This window comes from Biomphalaria glabrata, chromosome 5, assembly GCF_947242115.1.
Source record: "Biomphalaria glabrata chromosome 5, xgBioGlab47.1, whole genome shotgun sequence".
In the NCBI taxonomy this organism is placed as follows: Eukaryota; Metazoa; Mollusca; class Gastropoda; family Planorbidae; genus Biomphalaria; species Biomphalaria glabrata.
Window position 1 is genome coordinate 21,049,760 of NC_074715.1, and position 24,156 is coordinate 21,073,915.

At 36.7% G+C, this 24,156-nt stretch overlaps 1 protein-coding gene and 1 long non-coding RNA gene across 2 annotated transcripts; both read left to right on the forward strand.

Moving 5' to 3' along the window:
• Positions 1 to 619: 619 nt before the first annotated feature.
• On the forward strand, positions 620 to 14,613 carry LOC106070647 (acid sphingomyelinase-like phosphodiesterase 3a). The gene is made up of 7 exons (XM_056029578.1): positions 620 to 956; positions 2,495 to 2,687; positions 4,339 to 4,580; positions 5,340 to 5,503; positions 8,217 to 8,394; positions 13,054 to 13,247; positions 14,290 to 14,613. Exons 1-7 carry the CDS (start codon positions 899 to 901, stop codon positions 14,557 to 14,559), a joined length of 1,299 nt encoding a protein of 432 aa, XP_055885553.1. The 5' UTR covers positions 620 to 898; the 3' UTR covers positions 14,560 to 14,613.
• A 3,794-nt stretch (positions 14,614 to 18,407) lies between these two features.
• LOC106070646 (uncharacterized) lies at positions 18,408 to 23,708 on the forward strand. Its single transcript, XR_008778104.1, has 2 exons — positions 18,408 to 19,062; positions 23,302 to 23,708. It is a non-coding gene; the product is annotated as an uncharacterized LOC106070646 (long non-coding RNA).
• The last annotated feature ends 448 nt before the right edge of the window (positions 23,709 to 24,156 follow it).

Sequence of the window (24,156 nt, forward strand, 5' to 3'; positions counted from 1 at the left end):
AATTGTACATTTTCTGTCAAAGTGTTGAAGTCATAGTTCACAGCTGAAGTGTGTGACTTCTGTTCAGACTAAGGATGGCTCCACTCTCTTCTGACTTAACGCTTTGAAGTTCATCTCGATTGAGGGTCATCATTCCCACCGGCTGTGTGTGTGTGACGGTATGCGTTAAGTTAAATTAACCTAGTACCTAAAGTGTCCTACTACAGCGACCTAACATTTAGAATATGAGTCTAGACTCTAGATTAATAGTAGAATAAAAGTGTGCGTGTGTGTATCAGGAGAGGGACTCGGCCTCATTAGGTAAGGCGAAAGTTTGTCGTACTATGACATTATGTTTGTGTTTGTGAAGCAGAAGTGTTCAATGACGATGATACAATACATGTATTAACCTAGATACAGATCTTTGTGGAGACAACTTTCTGCCCAACTGCGCGGCAGGATCTAAGAAAGTAAGTAACCTAAATTGAATACAAAAAAATATATTTTTTGTCCATTAACATTTAAGGTCACAAAGCGCACGTCTGCCCGAGTGCACGCGCGTGTTTGAGAACAATATTGCCAGTAAAACATGTTGCCAACTCGCTGCCCTGTGCTGGTAGTAAATATTGGTCAAGGCGAGGCCAGCGACCTACTATTTGAATTTACTATTTGCACAATTATGAATATTAAAACTGGATTTCTCAATCTGAATGTATTGTTTTATCGCAGAGGTAACAGTGTGGGAAACCCGGTCGTAAAAACAGCTTGAGATTGCATTAGTCAGCAGGTGACAGCTATCTATCTAAGTAGTGGCAGAGCACTTCTAAATATATGTAGCACAGACACTGTTTGAGCACATTGTGTAGCCTATAACTTGTAGCCACTTGACTGAAGTATTGACATTTTGTGGACAAAAATTATGTCATACAGTTGTTTTGTAATAGCTGGTCTATTTAGTATTGTTTATGGAGATATAGGTAAGACTTTAAGTTCTGACTTTGTGGTTAGTCTAATTTGTGTTGTTTATGGAGATATAGGTAAGACTTTATGTTCTGACATAGTGGTTAGTCTAATTTGTGTTGTTTATGGAGATATAGGTAAGACTTTATGTTCTGACATGGTGGTTAGTCTAATTTGTGTTGTTTATGGAGATATAGGTAAGACTTTATGTTCTGACATAGTGGTTAGTCTAATTTGTGTTGTTTATGGAGATATAGGTAAGACTTTATGTTCTGACATAGTGGTTAGTCTAATTTGTGTTGTTTATGTAGATATAGGTAAGATTTTATGTTCTGACATAGTACACGATAGTGACTGGTTTACTTAATGTTATGCATGATGCGGGACCAGACATAACAAAGATCTATCTTTTTTTAACTAAGAGATAAAGAGTTGATGAAACGCCATATGAAGTCGAGAATGTGTTTGTTTGCGATTCGGGCGTGCTATTTTCCTTTAGAGTGGGATTCTCTTCGAATATACCACAAATTCAAATGGGATCGAGTCATTAGCTTCACAAATAAGATCGAAGCAGTACCTTGGCAAATGGGATCAAGTCACTAAACAGAGTCTTGACAAATGTGATTGAGTCATTGACCTGGCTTCACTAAGGCCTCACTACAGAGGAATAAAGTTGAATGATGTAACCTTTGAACTTCCAAGCACTGAAGCAGGAATCTTGTTCTAGTCCTTACTAGAGAATGGAATAAGGGACAGGCACTCCGATCGTCTGCGACAACTTGTCTTAAAAACGCATGCACGTTAAACCTAAGCTAGTTGACAGCCTTGTCAGTTTTTATTGACATTTGACGCAGCATAGTGTGTACGTGAACTGCTCTGTGTACAGAAAAAAAAAAAAGGCATTTTTCGCTGTCTCCGCGCATAGGAAATATTAAATATGTAATCTAAATTTAGACAGATTTTTGTTGTTGGTGTACCAGGTATACAGAAGAATGAAATGCAAACACTAATCTTACTGGCCAACTTAAAATCATCTTATACTATTTGATAGAATAGAGAAGTTACTTAAAAAATGTTACTTACACTAATGCATCTAGTCTTACATCTGCCCAAACAAACTTGACTCACCGAGGTCTCGCCTCAGAGATGGTCTAACCATCTACTCACTGAATGAACCTGGCTCATACCACGTGAGGGTGAAGCCTGACATATCATGACTTTATTTCTATAGCTAACAGTGAGCTCCAAAGTTTATATTTGAACCATTGAATGGTGTTACGTACACTCATGCATTGTTGGTCTGCGTGAATGATTCATTTCTGCAGCTCAGATTATAGGTAACCGGTTTTAACCAGTTTGACGAGTTGTTACCTTTCATCTGCAAGTGCGGAACTCTTTCAGGGGCTATCACAATTAGTAATGATGGAGGTCTGCATGAGATCCAAACATTTGTAAGTCAGGACCTGCTAAAATAAACACTTAAAGATCTTGATTCAAGATTACTAGATTATATAAGCATGCATTTACTTGGTTGTCATTCACCCATTGATTGCAGGCTACTTCTGGCACGTGACAGACTTTCACTATGACCACACTTACTGGACCAGTCAATTGTCCTGTAACAACCCGGTCCCCAACCCGGGGAAATACGGGGATTACTGGTGCGACTCACCCTGGACCTTGGTACAGGACAGCGTGAACAGCATGGCTAGCATCAGACGTCAGGTGGACTTCGTCCTGTGGACAGGGTATGGCCTTTGTTCTCTGACTTTTGTTTGTTTATTTATTTAAGGGCTTCTCGTGGAACGAGGCGAATTCTTACATTTGAATAGGCACTTTATTTAAGAACGTGTTTAAAAACAAGCAAAATATTAAAAACTTCTTTTTTTTTTTTTTACAAAGCATATCTAAGGGAAAGTACTCCGCACTTACAACTATTTCTCTTATTAATGCACAGGTTATTTCCTTTATTCAATATCAAACAAAATAATTAAATTAAAGTTTCCCTTGCAGACCTTGCGATCTATAGGGCAGATGATGTTAAGGTCATCCGTTTCTCTGGCCAACGGTTAACGAGACGGTTGTCATGTGGCCAACACAATGATCAACCGCCTTTACTTTTACCCATCTAATGTCAGGTACCTATAAAAGTTGGGTAAACTCAGGCCGCCCTAAAATCACGAAATTCAAAATCTCAGTCTTCACGGAGATTCAAACCCAGGACCCCAACTTTCAGAAGCAAGCGCTTAACCACTCAGCCACCGCACCCCCAAACAAAATAATTAATTACCAATAATTCATTGACTAACTGGTTAATTTTTAAAACTGATTCATGTTTTGTTAGGTAAAATAAATAATTCTTTAAAGTTTCAACTTGCTCCGAGAATGGGTGTGGGAGAAATAACGTGTTCAATTATCTAAGGAGACGAAACCCTATTTAGCTGTGAATAATGAAGGATTAATTTCCCTTGTTGGTGTCAAACAAAATAATTAATTAACAGTAATTAATTGACTAATTGTTTTTTTTATTGATACATATCTTGTCTATGCCAATGAATAATTGTGCAAAGTTTCAGATCCGATAAAGGGTGTCGTAGAATAAAGTACAAACGTTTTACTAGACAGATAGTCCGACAGACAGAATGAGTTGATACAAGTTTATACAAGCGTATAGCAACTGGCCCTATCCACTTAGAAGCACATAACACCAAGAAACTTCCTTCTATCTGGGCTTCATCAATCACGCTTGTGCTTCTCCTGTCTATAAAATCTAGCTGAAACAAAAACACAAAAGAATATAAGCTGATTAATTTTTGCCCAATGAGCTAAGATATTATGATAATTTTAAAATGTCAGCAAGAGAATGACATGAAATTTCTTAGAATTATAAACGCTTTCTGCACAAAACGCATAACGCCTACCGGATAAGGGAAGTTTTTCTTTGAGAGACGTTTCTCTGACCAATCACAGTCTTGGTCATAGTTGCTGGTGTATAAGCAATAATAAAATAATATTTCGAGTGCTACGACTTGGAAGCAGATGCCAAGGAGATGGGCAAGAAGTGGGAACAGTTGGACAGACTGGCCCAGAGCTGAGACGCCTGAAGGAAGTTGGTTAGTGGCCTTTGCCCCAGACGAGACCCCAGGCAGAAATGGAGATAGGTTGACATTCAATTCGGACAGAAAGGGCGCCATAAAGGCCGATATCATACATTAGATCTTTCTAATTAGGAAGCTTCAGAAATAAGTCTGCACAAGTAAATAAGAATAAATTGTAATTCCCCCCCCCCATTACCATAGAAATAATATTAGGGAAAACAAGGGGACAAACGTTCCGAGAACTAAAGAATTCCCTTCCTGATATGTTAAAAGTGTCCATAAAAAAAATCATTTCTTTCAGTGACAATGTGGCTCACATCTCTGACTCTCACATGTCTCTAGACATCAACCTCAGCGTCTTAGAGAACATTACGTCGGCACTTAAGAACAGCTTCCCAGGGATTCCCTTTTATCCATCATTGGGCAACCACGACTACTACCCTAGTGACCAGGCCGGAGAGAGGATTTTATTTTATTCTCGAGTGTCCGACCTGTGGCAGGACTGGATTAAAGACCCTGTTCAGATTGAACTGTTCAAGAAAGGTAAATAATTTCATTCATTTTTCTTATCACCCTTTTTAATTCTATTGGGCAGTAATATAAAGCGGTATCTCTAAATACATTTCAGGCGCCGACAGTAAGTTGAAAGTTACAAACGTATTCTGTCATTGACTCGTCCATAATCTGTTACTGCACTAAACATAAGAACTCTTTAACTCCTCTACAATCTGTTACTGCACTAAACATTAGAACTCTTTAACTCCTCAACAATCTGTTACTGCACTAAACATAAGAACTCTTTAACTCCTCCACAATCTGTTACTGCACTAAACATAAGAACTCTTTAACTCCTCCACAATCTGTTACTGCACTAAACATAAGAACTCTTTAACTCGTCAACAACCTGTTACCGCACTAAACATAAGAACTCTTTAACTCCTCCACAATCTGTTACTGCACTAAACATAAGAACTCTTTAACTCGTCCACAATCTGTTAACGCACTAAACATAAGAACTCTTTAACTGGTCCACAATCTGTTACTGCACTAAACATAAGAACTCTTTAACTCGTCCACAATCTGTTACCGCACTAAACATAAGAACTCTTTAACTCGTCCACAATCTGTTACCGCACTAAACATAAGAACTCTTTAACTCGTCCACAATCTGTTACCGCACTAAACATAAGAACTCTTTAACTCCTCCACAATCTGTTACTGCACTAAACATTAGAACTCTTTAACTCCTCCACAATCTGTTACTGCACTAAACATTAGAACCTTTTGTCTCATTGCCTCCAGGTGGTTATTACACAAAACTGATCAACCCCAAGCTTAGGATTCTGGCACTTAACACAGTCTTATACTTAAGTGAGGACAAATTGACTGCTAACATGTCAGACCCTGCTGGTCAGTTTCAGTGGATAGACAGCGTTCTCAATGCATCTAGGGCTGCAAACGAGAAGGTAATGAAACAACAAAGACAATGACCAAAGACAATGACCAAAGACAATGACCAAAGACAATGACCAAAGACAATGACCAAAGACAATGACCAAAGACAATGACCAAAGACAATGACCAAAGACAATGACCAAAACAAATTTATACTAAGTACTTGATGTGGTTTTAAAGTAGAACATTTTCCTATAGTTAAGCAATGGAAAACCTGCGGATTTGTGCTGTACACTAAATACCCTCGTAAACCGTTAATCTTGTAGACAGGTGTATACTTCCATAAGCATTTGAATTATTATAATAAGATAAGATATTTTTTATTGATCCAATCAAATGGAAATTCAGTTTGACTACAATTGACAACCTCAGCGTAACTACTGTACAATAACAATATAGATGCAAATACGAACAACATTCACATATGAAACACATACACACTCACAACCAGCGCTTAATAAATTAGACTTCTATTATTTTGAATTAATAGTTTTTCTTTTATCATATAAATCGTACAATGCTTTTATTGACATGCTTTATGGGTCCAATATTTGCGCCAGCTCTTTAGTTTGTCTTTTTCAAGGCTCCAACACATGGGAAACATCAGCCACCTCCTATACCACACATGGACACAGATGGGAGGGGGGGGGGGAGAGAGAGGCGGAACTGAAACGCATTGTCAAACATTATCTATACATTGTGTTTTCATAGTTAGCAATAGGATCCTCTTCTTTTTCCTGATACTGTTCCCTAAAGGAAGGTCTTTGCGAGCCCTGAGGACCTTGTGTTATGGCCATATACTTTACATAAGGCATTTTTATACAAATATTGCTTTCAAAGGTCCATGTGACCCCACCCCCCCTTTTATTATTATCTGACATTGCCGATTTGTAGAGCACATAGCGCAAACTTTGTTTGTTATACCGGTCTAAGAAGAGACGCAACTCCATTATGCCCACTGTTTCATCAATCACTTACGCAGTTGTTGCCCATTAGCTGTTTCGATGAGTAGCAGTTCCGAGCTTTTGGAGAATTCAATACTTTTGTTAGTGTATTTTACGAAACAATTTCCTAGTCCCAGGATGCCCCATCGCATATTATCTAAGGAAAGCGGATCTAATCAATATTGATTAGGGATTAGTACATTACTTCACGAGATTAGCAGACCCAGTTGCAACATGGATGCATATTTTGTCACATCTGATTTTGTCCGTAGGGGGTCTATTTACCCAGCTTATATCAATACACTCTGTCAGGTCTGTGTCAGGTCTGTGTCAGGTCTGTGACAGGTCTGTGTCAGGTCTGTCTGTCTGCCTGGTACAATTTTTGCATGCGTTATTTCTCCAGCACAGTTTCTCGGATCACTTTGAAACTTGACAGAATTATGTGTACAGTGGTGTACCTGACAAACGTGAATGAAAAAAAAATCCAATAATTAGTTAATTATTGGTAGCTATTTTGTTTAGTAGCGGAAAAGGGAAATAAATGCAACTAATTGAGACTGACCATCAGAGGGAGATGAACTGTCTTCAATAGCTGGTCAGATCCAAAAGGCGCGGGAAAAATGACAGAAAAGAGTTTGCATTAACACAGAAAGGGTCAAGGGTCAAGATAGAGAGTAGTAAAATGTGAAGATAAGGTTCTAGAAACTTCTGGGTACATTACTCTTCAAGGGGAGTTGGCTCTTCGTGGAGTTGGAAAGTTTGTTTCTCACTAGTCTTTGTATTTGGTTAGCTAGTTTTGTTTTTTTTTTGTTTTTTTTACAAAGCTTATATCAACCCACTCTGTCTGTCTGCGTTATTTCTCCTACACCCTATTTCGGATCAAGCTGAAATTTTGCAGAATCATTTCTTTTCCTGAGAAAACAAGAATCAGTACAAAAGAAAATTAACCTATTAGTAAATTAACTATTCTTAATTATTTTGTTTGGTATCTTGTACAAGGTAAAGAAAGTGTACTTGAATGAATGATGTGATGTTTAATTAGCCCCCTTTAAACTTTGTTGGTGGCCGCTTTGAAGTTTGAAGCTAAATTAGATAACTATAAAACATTCTATTTTCATAAGCGATTCGCCGGGAGGGTGGTTAGTGTATTGGCTTCAGGGGTCTGAAAAGGCTTTAGCATTCAGTTCGAAGTCAGGTCTTTCACCTTTTTTTTTGTAAATGCATTTAAAAAGCGATCATACCCCATTCTTTCGTCACACCCCTTTCAAACTGGTCCAGACCATTGATAGGATTATAGCTATTGAGAAAGATAAAAGCATAAGTGATAGGATCATAGCTATTGAGAAAGCTAAAAGCATGAAATCGCGCTAAACAAAAACTATTGGTAAAAATGTTGCACAAATTTATTATTGTTAGTCTAGATCTATTACAAAACATGACTGATCCAAATTGATACATCTACTCTTAATAAAAGCTTTTGTTTTTTTAAAATGTATTTTTGTGTTTTTCATGTTTAATCATTATTGTTATTGTTAATGTATCAACACTACATCAACACTATATGTACACTTCATATTTGCTTCATGTTTGAGTTTGAAAGTATTAAGCTCAAGTAAAATCATATCTGGCACTTACTTACTACATTGTCTTAGAAAGGATTGAATTATATAAACGGCTTCTCCAAATCCGAATATATTAGATGGTTGTGGAGAAAATACAACACAGTCGTGATAAGCACATTATGTAGGCCATTAAACCCATTGTCATCGATTTGTTCAAGGTCATCATCACAGGTCACGTGTCGCCTACCTTCCTGGTGCCTACACTGCTCGACTGGTTCCATCCCAGATTCCACCAGCCCTACGTGGACCTCATGACCAAGTACTCGGACATCATAGTGGCCCACCACTACGGTCATGATCATTCGGACTCTTTTAAAATTTTACAGAGATCAGACGGTAAGTGACGTCGTAAGCTTTAGAGAAGAGAAAAACAAAAATGGAGGATTCTTTGAGATTGAACTCATAGCAAGAGCTTAGCATTCAAGTAGTCATTAGCTTGACCAAGGTCATTAGCTTGACCAAGGTCATTAGCTTGATCAAGGTCATTAGCTTGACCAAGGTCATGGTTGTATGCTGTTGACAAGAAATGACCATTTAAAAAAAAACAACGATAACGGTTTTCGGTAAAATCTAAAAATAGTTTGAACGTTACTAGAAAAGGTGGGGGGGGGGCAAGAGGTAGTATTTGAAAGACTTGGCTACTCTGTTTGGAGAGAGCAAGTCTGATCAACACAATCTCATCGTAACTACAAGACATAGTTCTCATCTGGTTCTCTAAATGTATGGTCACATCTTGTTCAAACGTATCGTATCACAGGAAAGTTGGAAACGTTCAATATGGATCTCATCATCTGGTAGAACATACCTTACACTGTGAAACATACCTTACACTGTGAAACATACCTTACGCTGTGAAACATACCTCACACTGTGAAACATACCTCACACTGTGAAACATACCTTACACTGTGAAACATACCTTACACTGTGAAACATACCTTACACTGTTAAACATACCTTACACTGTTAAACATACCTTACACTGTTAAACATACCCTACACAGTCATCGCTATTAAATTACACCTATTATTTCTCATTAAAATGACTATTTTATTAGCATATCTCTCTTAGCTCGCCCGAAACTATTAACATTGGCCTCTCCTATCTTGTCAAGACTGTCACTGATATTAACATTGGCCTCTCCTATCTTGTCAAGACTGTCACTGATAATAACATTGGCCTCTCCTATCTTGTCAAGACTGTCACTGATAATGACATTGGCCTCTCCTATCTTGTCAAGACTGTCACTGATAATAACATTTACCTGTATCGTCAACGCTGTCATCAGTATTAGCATTGACCGCTGACATCTTGCACCAAACTTTCTTTTATAAAAAAAAAACAAACACCCTTTTCTAGACTGGCTTGTTTTTTTTTGAATATATTTATGAATATCAAGTCATCTTTAATAATGCATTTAAAAAATATATGCCTTTCTGTATTGATTTATTTTATACATTTATAGTTTCTGCAACTTTGGTATAATAGGCTATTACTATTACTAATATGACTATTACTAATATGACTATTATTAATATTATAGCATGCTTTCTTGCATTAATCAAAAATGCTATCTGGAGGTCATTCGGTGGGTGTTACGGATATAAAAACTAGAATTCTTCTTCAGATGACTAATAGGTATCTAATATAGTTGTAATAAAGGATATATTCTCCTTTATTTATTTATTTTTTTTAAAGGAAACCTCAGAATTTGCGCTATTCAGTTTTAGCTTTATCATCATAGGAATCCTTGGGCCTTAGGCCTCTTTTCTTTGCCTCTTTTTGGGCTTTATGTGCCTCTTTTATTGGCCATATTGCCTCTTTTGTGGGCTTTTTTTTTTTTTTTTTTTTTTTTTTTTTTTTTTTTTTAAAGTTATCATAATTCACAAGTATTAAATCATAAACAATTTAAAAGTGATTAACCTAAAAATATAATAATAGTAATAGAAATATTATTTTATATTAAAGACATATCTACCTGACCAATGAACCCCCTAAAGACAGAACAATCAACACAATATCAGATATCCCTGACCCCCAACACCCTATTTCTAGAGAGCATTGTACAGGTATATGAAAATCAAACTAGATAATTCTCTACCCTAAAGTCCATTATTTTTCTAAATGTCGATTCTAAGTGATTAGGATCAAACACCTTATTATTATGTAGACATTTGAGCCAGCTAGCCTAAACAAGATTCCTGTATTCGGAAACAATAATCAAGTTAAAGTTATGTATCATTTTACTTTTTAGTTTTGGCAGCTTGTTTAAAATAATAGACAAGTTAACATTTACATAATTGCCACAGTTTGCTTCCAATAAGTCCCTTACAGTACTTCTAACTTGAAGGAATAATGGACATTTCAAATACATATGTTTCTCATTATCAGCATTTTCAAGATGGCATAATATACATTCACGGTCATTTGCCCGTCTTCTAACCATAGGGGTTATCCCAAAGATAAGTCTATAACTTATCTCTCTAGCTTTTGGTGGGATGTGTTTGCTGTGTAGGTTTATGAATGTGTCCTGGAATTCTGTCACCCCAAGAACTCTCCCCCACTTAATCCTATTCACTAGGCTTTCATGTAACAGCTTTTTAAGTGTTGTGTATGATTCTTTGGTTTTGTTGTGTATTAAATGTTCATAACCAGGTAAAATTCTTGAAATAGATCTGTAAAATGGATGAGTGACTGTACCAAAATAGTGAGGAGTATCATTGTGTATTGGAAGAAGACTACTTAATCTTAAACCATAATAGTAAATTGTCAAGGGAAAGTTTGTTGGGTTTCTAACTACTTGACCTACAAATTTTAGCCTTAGCGAATTTATTTTTGTTTTAACATCTTGCAAGTTTATCCCCCCATCCTCTTTGTTTTGAATGAGTGTAGTGTGCTTAATGCTCCTAATAGTGTTTTTAAATATAAAGCTTCTAATTAACTTGTTCAGCTTGTTTATGAATTTAGGAGGTGGCTCTGTAATGTTAGCCAAATAGACAATCTTTGGAATGACCAAACTATTTATCAATACAGCTCTACCAAATATTGTAGAACCTGTGTGCTGATAAAAGTTTAATCAAGTTTGAGGCTTTGGCAAAAATATTCTCCCACTGGTCTTTATAATAGAACAAAGGATTACAGGTATAGACAATACCACAAATCTTGATTTTATCAACAATTCTGAAAGCGCAATTCTCTTTGAATTTCCATTTCCCTAGTCCCATTACAGAGGATTTATTTATATTTATTTTTGAACCACTAGCTTCTCCGAAAAGTGTAAATTTCTTTAGTATATTCTCAATATCTTGCTCTGAAGATGGAAAAAAGGTTGTATCATCCGCATAGGCTTTGACTTTGATGGTTGAGAAGGAACGACCCGGTATATTTATCCCAATAATAGAGGGGTCAGATCTTACAGATTCCAAGAAGGGTTCCAAGCAAAGGATATACAAGAAGGGGGATAAGGGACAGCCCTGTCTGACAGACCTTTGTATGAGGATACTCCTACTGAGAGAATGATTAATTATCAATCTGCTTGTTGCATTGGTATAAACAAGCTTTATATATCTGATTATTTATTTATTTTTATTTTTTATTTTTTTTTTAAAGGAAACCTCAGAATTTGCGCTATTCAGTTTTAGCTTTATCATCATATTTATTTAACATTTTATCTTTGAAGAAAATGCAATTTTACTAACAAGTAGATGCTGTTTATAAACTATATATTTGTAAAATGTGTGTAATCATTTTAGTTTATCAAATATTCGAATGAGTCATACCGGAAATCTTAAAAAAACATTACCACATTCAAAATAATTAATTAAGCACTGTCAATTTCTGACGGAATATTGAAATTCTTCAAATGAACTTTTTTTTTTTACCAAATCTTCTTTTAATAAACTTTTTGAGCCAATCTTTTTAAAATAAATTTTTTTAGAGCAATCCTTTTCAAGTGAATTTTTTGAACTTAACTTCAAATGAAGTTTTTGAGATTATCTTTTTCAGATGAACTTTTTCAGCCAATCTTCTTTAAATGAACTTTTTGAGACAATCTTCCTCATATTAACCTTTTATACCAATCTTTTGCAAATGAATTTTTTAAAACTTAACTTCAAATGAACTTTTTTGAGTCAATCTTTTTCAAATTGTTATTTAAGTTCAATCTTTTTTTCAATGAACATTTTGAGCTAATCTTAAAATGAACTTTGTGAGACAATCTTATTAAAAGAACTTAGTGTAGGCAATATAGAAAACCTTTTCCTCTATAACTTAAAATGATCACTTCGCGTCTCTATTAGCATTATGTTGAGCCCTACAGAACTGTGACGTGGTAACCTATGGTCAGGGGAGATCCATAGCTCGTTGAAACTTCACACTTCTGTACGTCATACAAAATGACTTCCGGGGAAATTTCCGGAAGAAACATTCTAAGCGAAATGATTCGTACGACTCTAAATCAGCATTCTAACACCTGTCATCAGAGCAAGAGGGATGCAGTCATCATGTACAAGGCGCAGTCCACTCAACACAATCTGCTGACTCTAGCTGGAACCATCAGCACGGAACTGTGCCAATGAATACTAGCTAGAACTCTCTGAAAGTAATCCGCTTGCAGCCCACTAAAGGCAACATCAGAGATATGTACGACGTAATAAAGAAGCTTTCAGATAACTCAATAAAAGATTCGAGTAGAAACATGTCCATAAGTCGAGAGGAAGTTAGAATGTAGTTCGCTGTTTCAAATAGTCATTTTTTGTCTCCTGCAAAAACAACAAAAAAAAAAAAAAAAACTTTTATAGTGTTGAATCATAAGACTTAGAGGATTTATTTTTAATTATACATTTTGTTTAGTAACGTTTTAGTTCTAATTTTTTTTTAGTTCGAGTGTTCTTTTTTTTTTTTAACTTGCTTAAATCTCATCAAATAAGTTGTCCCGTTTAGTGTGATAAATAATGGACTCCCACCTAATAATACGTCACACTATCATCCCGCAGGCTCAGGGGCGTCTCCAGTATTTACTGCACCTTCCATAACGCCTTGGCGTTATAAGATACCAACAGAGACCGGCGCCCCTCACAATCCTGGTATTCGCCTGGTGGAGTACGACCGAGAGACAGGGCGCCATCTGAACTACCACCAGTATTACATCAACTTGACAGACAGCAACACGAGCGGCGTCACGCGCTGGGTAGGTCTTACATACACGTGCACCAAGTACAGGAGCAGTTCACACACACACACTCACTAACAGAAAGAGATAGATAGAGAGAAAGAGAGAGAGAGAGAGAAACAAATTGGACAACGAAGTCAACGTATACATTTATTTAATCTATAATCTAATACTATCTGACGTCATATTAATATCCGATTATTTGACCTCCCCCATCCCCAGAAGGACACAGAAACTTAATATTTGGAGGCTAAGCTATTGTTGGATTGAGGGAGGGGGGGGAATCTAGAGCTTGCGGAATTCTTAGGACGCTTCAAAGGCTACCAAGATCTAGTGGGTGATAGTTAAAGAAAGCAAAGGCAATAAGTCGTTGTTGTGGCCACACCCCCCCCCCCCTCATTAACCGTGGACCAAAGCAACAGATGAGCCCATGGACTCTGAAAAGAAAACTTTTACTGTTTTTATTTGATATTTTCATTCGGAAGACAGTTATACTAAATAAAAAAAAAGAAAACTACATTTGTAGAGATGCTGAAACACTTCATTGACAGCAGAAAGACTTAATCTAATGGATGTTTACAATGTGTTAGTTTGTGATCTCCACCAAATCCGCACAGCTTTAGGGCACAGGGAAGTCGTTGTGCCGGCAACATGACAGCTTCGTCCATTGTGTTAGTTCTACAACCAAGTGACGGTTACATCAACTAGACCTCTTGTTCCTGGACGGAAATGTTAATTTTTATCTAGTCAGGGTTAATCTAATATTGTTATGAATGCAATCGTTTGGAGTATTATTATAATAAACGTGAGTACAATTAAAACAAAAGTTGTGAATACAATTAAAACAAAAGTTGTGAGTACAATTAAACAAAAGTTGTGAGTACAATTAAAACAAAGGTTGTGAGTACAATTAAAACAAAATAAGAGTATAAATAAAACAACAATGCTATGAGTGTTATTTTAACCACATATTTAGTGCTATTAAAAATATTTTTGGAATTATTTAAACAAAAGTTGTGTAATTGAGGCAAACATTGACGTCAAGATATTTTACTTTCAGACGGAACTTTACGACTTCGTTAAGACTTACAACGTGTCAGACATGAGTGTAGCCTCGCTCAGAAAGATCTATAACGTTATGCAGAATGCCGGCACCAAGCCCATGTTGCACATATGCAGCTACATGTATGTGACGGACGAGTCCCAACCTTGCCTTCTATCCACCCAAGCGGGCATCTACTGCGGAGGTCACATCTCGGATATGGACAAAGCCAAGATCTGTTTAAATGAATATGTTCATCCAGTAACTGTAATAGGCCGCAGTTCTTGATTGAACATGCTGTTGTTTGTTATTGTTATTTCATCAATAAATGAATTGTTTCTATTTGTTTTTTACTTAAACATTGTTTCGAAACATTAAGTGGTTTTAAAGCTTATGTCTTTCATGAGAGCATTTTAAGCTCACAACAATTGTGTGTAGAACAATGTGAAGGCACCGTAGAATAACCATTGAGCTGTACATAGATCTACATTAATATGTTTTTGTGCCACCAGTAGCGAAATTTAACAAGGTTACAAAGACAGTTTGTGTGGAAACACAAACTCAAAATTGGCCCCCGAAGTGGTCCACCCAATCAGGTAAAAAGACAAGTTTCAATATTTACAGAAAGAATATCAGAATGATATTATATCAAAGGCAAATGGCAGTTAAGAATGGAGAAAAAGGTTGACAGATCTTGTGTGGTGCCCCAACGGTCAAGCAGACCAAGGGATAGGTGAAAGTGAAGGTGAAGTTAGATGTGAACCTGGCCTGACTGATGTCATATAATGATTATCCAATTGATCTAAGCCTATTCAAAGCCTCAAGAAATAAAAAGTTCCTTTAGTTCAGTGTAGTATAACTTTTCTAGTTTACGAGATCTAAACGGGACAGACGAACATACGGACAGACCACACAAAACTAATAGCGTCTATTACCCTTTCGGGAACTGCTAAAAATTCGGAACGAAGAGTTAATTTTTTTTTAAAGAATGACATAAAAGTAAACATTTCTTTTAGCTTTGCAGTTTAGATTGAAATATAAACTTTTTTTTACCAGTGTTGAAGATTAAAATTGTAACCTAAAAAACATTCTTATATCTTCGTAGTGTTGGATTCATGCGAAGTGAAAATGAACACAAGAGCACAACATGATCATTTGCCTCTAGGATCTCGACTCGATCCACTAAATCTAACAATTAAAAGAAATGTTCAGATGTTGGACATTGTTTAGTTCACGATTGTCTCAGACATTATAAATGAATGTTTGTAAAGAATTTATAGCGGATGTAAAACCTCTAGATTATGGGAAAAGTGTTTTGTTTTTTTTTGGGGGTGAAAAGCGAACTCCCAGATTCTTTAATGACCATTGTGTTGTTCACTATCGCATAAAAAAAATCAGCGATTAGAAAATCCTTTCGTTGGTCATTCTATATAAATATAACTAAGAGACTTGTTTCTAACTTTAGAACAGGAGAGCTTTACATTTTTCTCAGGATACTAGTCCAGAACTTAAGTGCTGGGAATTCACAAATGTCTCTTCGAAAGAAACCCAAATCAAACAGGTTGGTGACTTGTCAAGTGCTGGGGTTTAAGTTCAAGTTTGAGTGGAGAAACTTTCTCAAGATTGTAAACAGCGGCTAGCTTCTTAAACGTTCTTCATCTAAGTATTTTAAAATATATTGAGAAAATAATGGACATGTAGGGCATCTTCAGTCTTGTAGGGCATCTTAAGTCTTGTAGGGCATCTTCAGTCTTGTAGGGCATCTTAAGTCTATCAGCCAAACAGGGCGGAGCTTAAAGTGTCCCAGGTGTTTTGTCATAGTACAAGAACAATAGCTCAGCAATAATGCAGTCTGTTCCACTCGCACGAGGAGTCGATCTATATTGTGTATGCAGATAAAAGGACATCTACATACTAGTCAGATAAAAGGACATCTACATGCTAGTCAGATAAAAGGACATCTACATGCTAATTAGATAACAGAACATCTGCATGCTAGTCAGATAACAGGACATCTACATGCTAATTAGATAACAGAACATCTGCATGCTAGTCAGATAACAGGACATCTGCATGCTAGTCAGATAACAGGACATCTGCATGCTAGTCAGATAACACGACATCTGCATGCTAGTCAGATAACATAACAGGACATCTGCATGCTAGTCAGATAACAGGACATCTGCATGCTAGTCAGATAACAGGGCATGAGCATGTTAGTCAGATAACAGGACATCTGCATGCTAGTAAGATAACAGGGTATCAGCATGTTAGTCAGATAACAGGGCATCAGCATGTTAGTCAGATAACAGGACATCTGCATGCTAGTAAGATAACAGGGCATCAGCATGTTAGTCAGATAACAGGACATCTGCATGCTAGTCAGATAACAGGGCATCAGCATGTTAGTCAGATAACAGGACATCTGCATGCTAGTAAGATAACAGGGCATCAGCATGTTAGTCAGATAACAAGACATCTGCATGCTAGTAAGATAACAGGGCATCAGCATGATAGTCAGATAACAGGACATCTGCATGCTAGTCAGATAACCTGTCAGATTACCTGTATGCTTTTCAGATAACAGAAATACCGTAAGATGACGGGAATCCTGTATGTTGTATGTTGTAGCTGCCACGTCATGTGAAGCTTTACGGAACAAGAAATCGATATATGAATGTCATCTTAACTTTAGGAAAAAAACCTGCAGGGGCGTTTTTACCAGTAGTTAAATGTCTGGACTCATTTAACCATGTTACCATGAATCAATCCAAACCGTGGACTGATTTAACAACTCCACTATAATTGTACATATCCGGTAGTATACACAGAATTCAGTGTCACGTCATTTATTAGCTCTAGCTACATTCCCTACATAACTTGTGATGAGAGTACATAAAGTGCGAATCAAACATTTGTTGGGGACGTAATCTTTACATTGTAACATTTATTAGTCGTACATCGATTGTCGTTATTTAAAAAAAAAACTGGAAATTAAAAAAAAAGGCATGAAGAAGGTAGCAAGCATTAAAACAAGTTATTAGAAATCAATTTTTGTAAAAATCAAGCTGATATTGTTTTTTGTTTTATTTCTGATTCTATTTATTTCTTGTAATGCTTCAACATTGCACGGAGTCTTTCAAGTGAGCTTTGAACAATCAAATTATTGAACTAGCAGTATAACTTATGATGTGACAAGTGTATACAGGATGACCTAGCAGTATAACTTATGATGTGACAAGTGTATATATGATGACCTAGCAGTACAACTTGTGATGTGACAAGTGTATACAGGATGACCTAGCAGTACAACTTGTGATGTGACAAGTGTATATAGGATGACCTAGCAGTACAACTTATGATGTGACAAGTGTATACAGGATGACCTAGCAGTATAACTTATGATGTGACAAGTGTATATATGATGACCTAGCAGTACAACTTGTGATGTGACAAGTGTATATAGGATGAAACTTCATGTCATCATAAGACGATACATCTTTTTATACATGTATTCACCTATTTACTGAATATAAAGAGTCGACTATTCTCGCTAAGCCGTATTAAAAAGACCTAAAATTTAATTTAAAAAATTGAAAAATGATAATGATCAAATCTGAGTTTTGACTGTGTGGCCATTTGGATAATTATCTTTTCCCAAAATATACAGTCAAATAAGAAAATCGTTAGAGGGCTTTTTCGCAATACCCGTCCACGTAGTGTCCAAGTTTTACCCATGAAAAGAATGTAAACTTATAGGGATAGTAAAAAAAAAAAAGAACTTCTTGGTCACAACTAAGTTACAAACATTAGGTCAACAGAGTCACGGTCAATTTGTTGTACATTTCGTTCATTCGTTAGGGATGCTACTTTCAATCTTATTTTTTGTTGTCTGAAACAAGGTTGTCTTTATGTCAACAATGTCAACCCTCCAATGCCTACCCATCAAACCCCCCTAGTTGCATGTACCGAGCAGACGGCCAGAGAAGGCGACGGAGCTTGTGTCTTGTTGAGCTTTCTCCGCCAGCCAACATTTGGTGAGTGTCCATGTTGTAATAGTCTTCAAGACTCACTAAGTCCTCCTCCTCACGATGCGTCGATTAGTCTAACTCTTCAGTTTTAGAGTCATGAAGTGGAGCACATCTTATAAAGATCTAATACCAGTGTACTGACATGTCCCGTTATCTCAAGTCTGTGTAAGTTATAAACATTGGGTTTCTTTTATCTCTTTGATTCTCATTCGTTAGAGATGTGGGGAGAAGGGGCTTGAGCTCTTCATGCACAACTATTCTTGTTCTGTATTCATTAAAGTCACGTGACTCTCCACACCCTTTACATATTCCCGAATAAAACAAAACGCCCCTGTATCTGCAACAGGAGACACACTCCTGGCGTGTTTCTAGTTCCCCAGACAGTCGATGAACAATTATGTCATTACATCGCCACATTACGAGATGCTGACATTTCCTCAACGCTGGTCGACCTAAAAACAATTGATCTTAACGTCTCTCAAAGTTTTGTAGACTCACATCCTTAGGTACAGTCGCGTGGCCTGTTAGCATTTTCTCTAAGCAGTGCGCATGCCCGGAAGTTCAGATATGAAAAACTCCACAAAGCGAGGCTTGCCATTGGCTGGCAACCATATTACGACACCATCAATTTAATTGCTACTTTCCAACAGGTGATTTCAGTTCTGCCACACCCTTCTACCTAAGTCTTCTACATTCAAACAAAATTTATTTCAGAACTATTAGAGCTCACCAAGTTTCACAGGACATCACATCTATTAAGGTAAATATTTGTTTGTTCTATTATTGCACTGTTATGAATCTACACATTTGAATGAAGACAGTAAAGAGAATGTGATTAAAACAAAAATAAACCAACAAAAATAACAACAGCCACATAGAGCTTCTTATGTCTACATCTAGCTCATTTCATTCGGATAGAGGAACTTGAACAATTAATTTACAAAAATATGAATAAAATAAAATAAAAAAACATAAAAAAATCGCTGTATTATTTATTAAACACTGCAGCAAAACACTTATTATATAATTTATATAACCTGATGCCCATCTATGTCTAATATTTACATCAATATGTCCTGATGTAGAACGTATCAGTCCCCTCCCACCCTTTTGTTTTGAAGGAACGTCTGTAACTTATAAGATAAGGTGGAGAGACTAAGACTAAGGTTCTCCCGCACCGTTTGGCGCCTAGTGCGGGCAGGCTCATTCCACCGAGAGAAGGCGTTCTGTGATAGCAGATAATGAAATACGATCAAATACACGCACAAACACACACAAACACACTCTCTTTGTTTTGAGTTCAAATACAGAAGTGTAAACACTGTAACACCAAAAGAACACGTTGCGTTTGTTTTCCTACTGATGTTTTAGTAATACAAATTTAAAATACAAAAACATTATAAACATAATTTTATTTTCCCAATTTCACTGACATTAGATGTCAGTTTCTTACTGGGTTCTATTCGAATCAAACACAACGAGGCACATAACGAATAGATAAGATCAATAGAAGATCAGATCAATAGAAGATCAGATCAATGAACTGATACTTCAAACTATTTTTTTAATATGATTTCAATCGAAATTTATTTAGGATGTAAAGTTTTGATTGCTGGACTTTTATTGCCAGTGAAGCAAGTCTTGTGAAATGTCTTCGAGGCAATAGAGAAAAAGATTCGATTAAATTATTAAGGAAAAAAGACACGTTATATCAACTAACGCTGGGAACACAAAAGAACATTTTTCCTCAATGAGAAATGTTTAAAGTATGAATCTTTCTCTCTTATTGTTTCAAGACGTTAAGATGCTTGTACTTATAGACTTTCCTATTTGTTTATTATTTAGAGATTTGATCACATTTCTTCCCAACATTTGCCTGTCTAAAGTGTCTAAAACATTTCATGTTAAAGTTTATTTTTGTCATTACGCACATGCTATACATTGAATAGGAGCCGGATCACGCATGCGCAGTAACGTGCGGAACTCGATGGAGTTGGTGAAAGTCTTACTGATGTTGGCTCTAATGGCCCCGTCATCTCGTGGGAATGAGGAGTGCAAGGCCAACTGCATGCTGCTCAATGGACACTGCCCGAGTCTGGACGGTGACCTGGATCCGGTCCTGTTCAACCAAGGATACTCCCACCTTCCAGACGACGACTGCATGAACAGTGTGCGTACCTGTTTGCATTCTTGCAACGGCTGAGCTCCGTGACGGTTGCACCGACCTAGATAGAAGCAAAGACTTAGAGGGATAGATAGGATCAACCGAGACAATAATTCATAATAATAACTATCAACATGGCCTAGCCCAGTCTAGCACTGATTCTTACAAGAGTAATAACAAAACACATAGATCTAGTCCAATCAAGAACTATCATAAATAGCAACTTAACATTTCGCAAGAGTGTATATAGGCGTAACACTAAAGTGTGACTGCACTACATGCCTAGTGTTTTGTTTTCATACCAACTCTCAAAATTGTTTGTCAACTCAAAAGTTAATAAGAGATTTGTCTAGCTCTGCTGTTTTTTCTCTAAACTTCATCAGTTGAAGAGCTCCAGTTTGTCCAACACTCACTTGTTGCTTGGTTGCTAATCATGTGATACTTTGATAGTTCTGCTACGTGAACAAGACATTGTGTTTCAATATTTCTGTGATCAATTGAAACTCATGACAGACTCATGTAGAAAAATCATGACAGAATCATGTAGACAAACTTCATGTAATCGTGAATACACCTGACTGATTGTTTCACTACAAATTTTGTAGATATTTTCTTCAATTGTAAATGTGATATTCATTCCAAGGATATATGACCTTGTGTTGTATGCATGACAGATGTTTCGGACTTATGGTTTTTATAAAGACTTCATCATTTGATTTTACAATAAAATATAAAGAGTCCTTTGAGTTTGTCCCAGATGCTAACGTAGCCATTTGTTTTTTTATTCATGGGGTGGATTTTTTTCTTTTTTTGCATTAGACCTTAGGGTTGTGGCCAATATAAAATATTTTCAATGTTTTGTTCTAGAATTGAAAACGACATGCTTACAGAGCTTTATTTAAATGTAAGTTTGCTTTGATTAGATTGTCTGCTAAAACTAATGTTAAGGTCGAATTCTGTAAGACATACTCTCACTGAAACCTGGCCAGTCCAAGATCTAGATGGCAAAGTCTCCTCGCTTCTTCTACAAGGGCGCTAACTGCTTGCACATTCTCCAAAACAGCACTCAGTCACTGATTCTCTAAGACGTCCGAATTGATATGACACACAAGTACCTCACACATGCTGCTGAATGCTGCTGTAGATGCCCTCCTGCCAGTCCTTTGTTTGGGGCTGCTTCAGTTGTTACTGCGTTGACTAACTCGAAAGGGGCAAATAAAACCCTTTACCCAAACTTATCTGGATCTTGCTGTTTCTTGTTTGTTACTATGTCATATAATCATCCAACTGAAGTCTACAGTCGTGTTCTCTAGTCAGCCACCTCAAAACATATTCATATTTCCGAAACTCAGTTTCGGCCTTTGTTTCGATAATATAATTTTGTTATTTCTATTTAAATAGGCATATTCACATTCACGAAAATTATCCAAAACCATAAATGTTTTTTCTTCTATCATGTCAGCATGTTCTCTACGACAGGAAACAGTCTCTAAACATGTACAACTATCTCATAAATACTTGTTTATGTAATATACTGAAAAAAAGAGGGTGGGAACAGATCCACATCGATAAGAGCAGGAAAGCAGACGCAGGTAAACTATTGAATCTGTAGAGCTACATCAGGAAACATGTTACGTGGTAACAAAAATGATACTTTTTAGGAAAAAAAACAATGATATGAATGTCACAATGCAAAGGCGGCGCTACCATATACCACAGAGGTATCAGGAGCTGTGAGGTCCCAAATCTTTGGAAGCTGGAGCTTATAAACATAGTCCCACGCTTGATCTAAATGTATGGACATAGTGATTGTTATCATACCAAACCTTCATCATTTACGGAGTCTTGGTCGGCCGCTCTGCTCAGTGACCTGTAGCATTAGCTCAGCACAGCTGGACTCGACCCCACCCCTTCCATAGACAATTCTCTCTCGGAAACATGGTAAAGAATTACGTTCGAGAACAAACATTTAAATGTACTTATTCTGTGATGTTTGAAGCGATACTTCCTCAAATGTGTTTTGACAGTTGGAACTAATGGACGAAACATGTCGGATCTCTTTCTTTCTTTAAGAAACATGAGAAAATATATCGATTGTCGCATCGATACACTCACTCACAAGCATCCAGACACACACACACACACTCTCACAATACACGGAAGCTGAAGAAAGAGAGGCAGAGGAGAAGAACTAGCGGCAGGTGTTTAATTTGTTGTCACTTGAGGGAGTTACATCCCCCTCGTGAGTAGGAGAAAGGGGGGGGGGAGGGAAGATGCTGACGTCAGTAGAAGGGTGACACTGTCTATGTGAGTGTGTGTGTGTGTGAGAGAGAGAGAGAGAGAGGGAGAAAAAGACTTGTAGGTGTACTAGCTAGAAACCCGAGTCTAAAGAGAATTTCTAACTTTCTGAAATCGTAAACTAATTCCAAGTTTATATTTTATAAAACCCATAGAATTTAACATTGACCAGAATATGTAACTTTCATTTTTAAAGTAAAAAAACAAAATTTGGTGTCAGCAGTGACAGAACGTTTAGAGGGAAAGTCAAATCTGTCATCGTTGTGATACTGGCTACTTTAGACTTTCCATGGTCAGGGCTTGTCACCAGCTACATCAACGGTCACAACTTCATTGATTTGATTTCAGCATCCTCAAGGGTTACTACTTCCATTGTCAGAAGCAACACCAGTGGTCACTATCTCATGTTGACCGCACCAATACAAGATGTCACTGCTTTCCTACATTGGACATAGTTTTATGTTTTAATTTTTAAAAATTTAGACTTTGAAAGAAATATAAAAAATACACATCCACGTTTACATTGTTTCATTTCAGAAACAGGGGCAGTGATCGAAACATGCAGGTCTTTGTTCTAAGTTGTCTCCTCCTGATGGCTGGCCTGTCTTCTGCCTCTGCAGACTGTATGCGGGATTGTCTACAAAAACAATGCCCAATGGCATTAGCGCCAACGCATTTCTTTGGTTTTGGCTACGAGTATGGTCGTGGCTGTCTGGAAGAGTTCGCCAAGTGCCGTGAGCAATGCAAAGAAAATCATGAGAATTAACTGTTGTATGAGCCTGGTGGTGGCGCTGCTCACGAGAGAGGACATTTTCTAATGAAACTTTAGTTTAGGCTTGTTGAAATAAATGTTTTATTCTTCTGTCTTGGCTGAATCAAAACAAGTAAAAATATTGATATTCACTAAATTACTTTGAAAATAATAAAATATAATTTCAACTTTATTTTTGTTTTTCTAAGAGTTGTCTTGATGTAAAGTCGTTTCATGAGTGTTGTTACTTGCTTTAGAGCAGGCAGGAGTGGGGAACTTTTTTTCTATTGGGGGAAGAATTAAAAATTTTCGAAATGTGGGGCCGCATATATATATATATAATATGTACTTACAACTTAGAAAAATACGATATCTAACTATGTATTATACACTCCCAATATAAGGAATTACAACAAGAGTTTTGAAATTAATTTTACTAATATTTTTAGAATTTACATTTCACAACATTTCACCACAAATGTAAAGATGTATTTAATGGAAAGTATTTAATTGTTTACACTCGTCAGTCAGTCAGAATCGACCTGTTCTTATAATTGTTTATTTTCAAACAAAAAATGCTTGTTCACAAATGAATGTGAACACACAAAATTGGAAAGTTTAGCAGCAAGGTATTGTAAGTG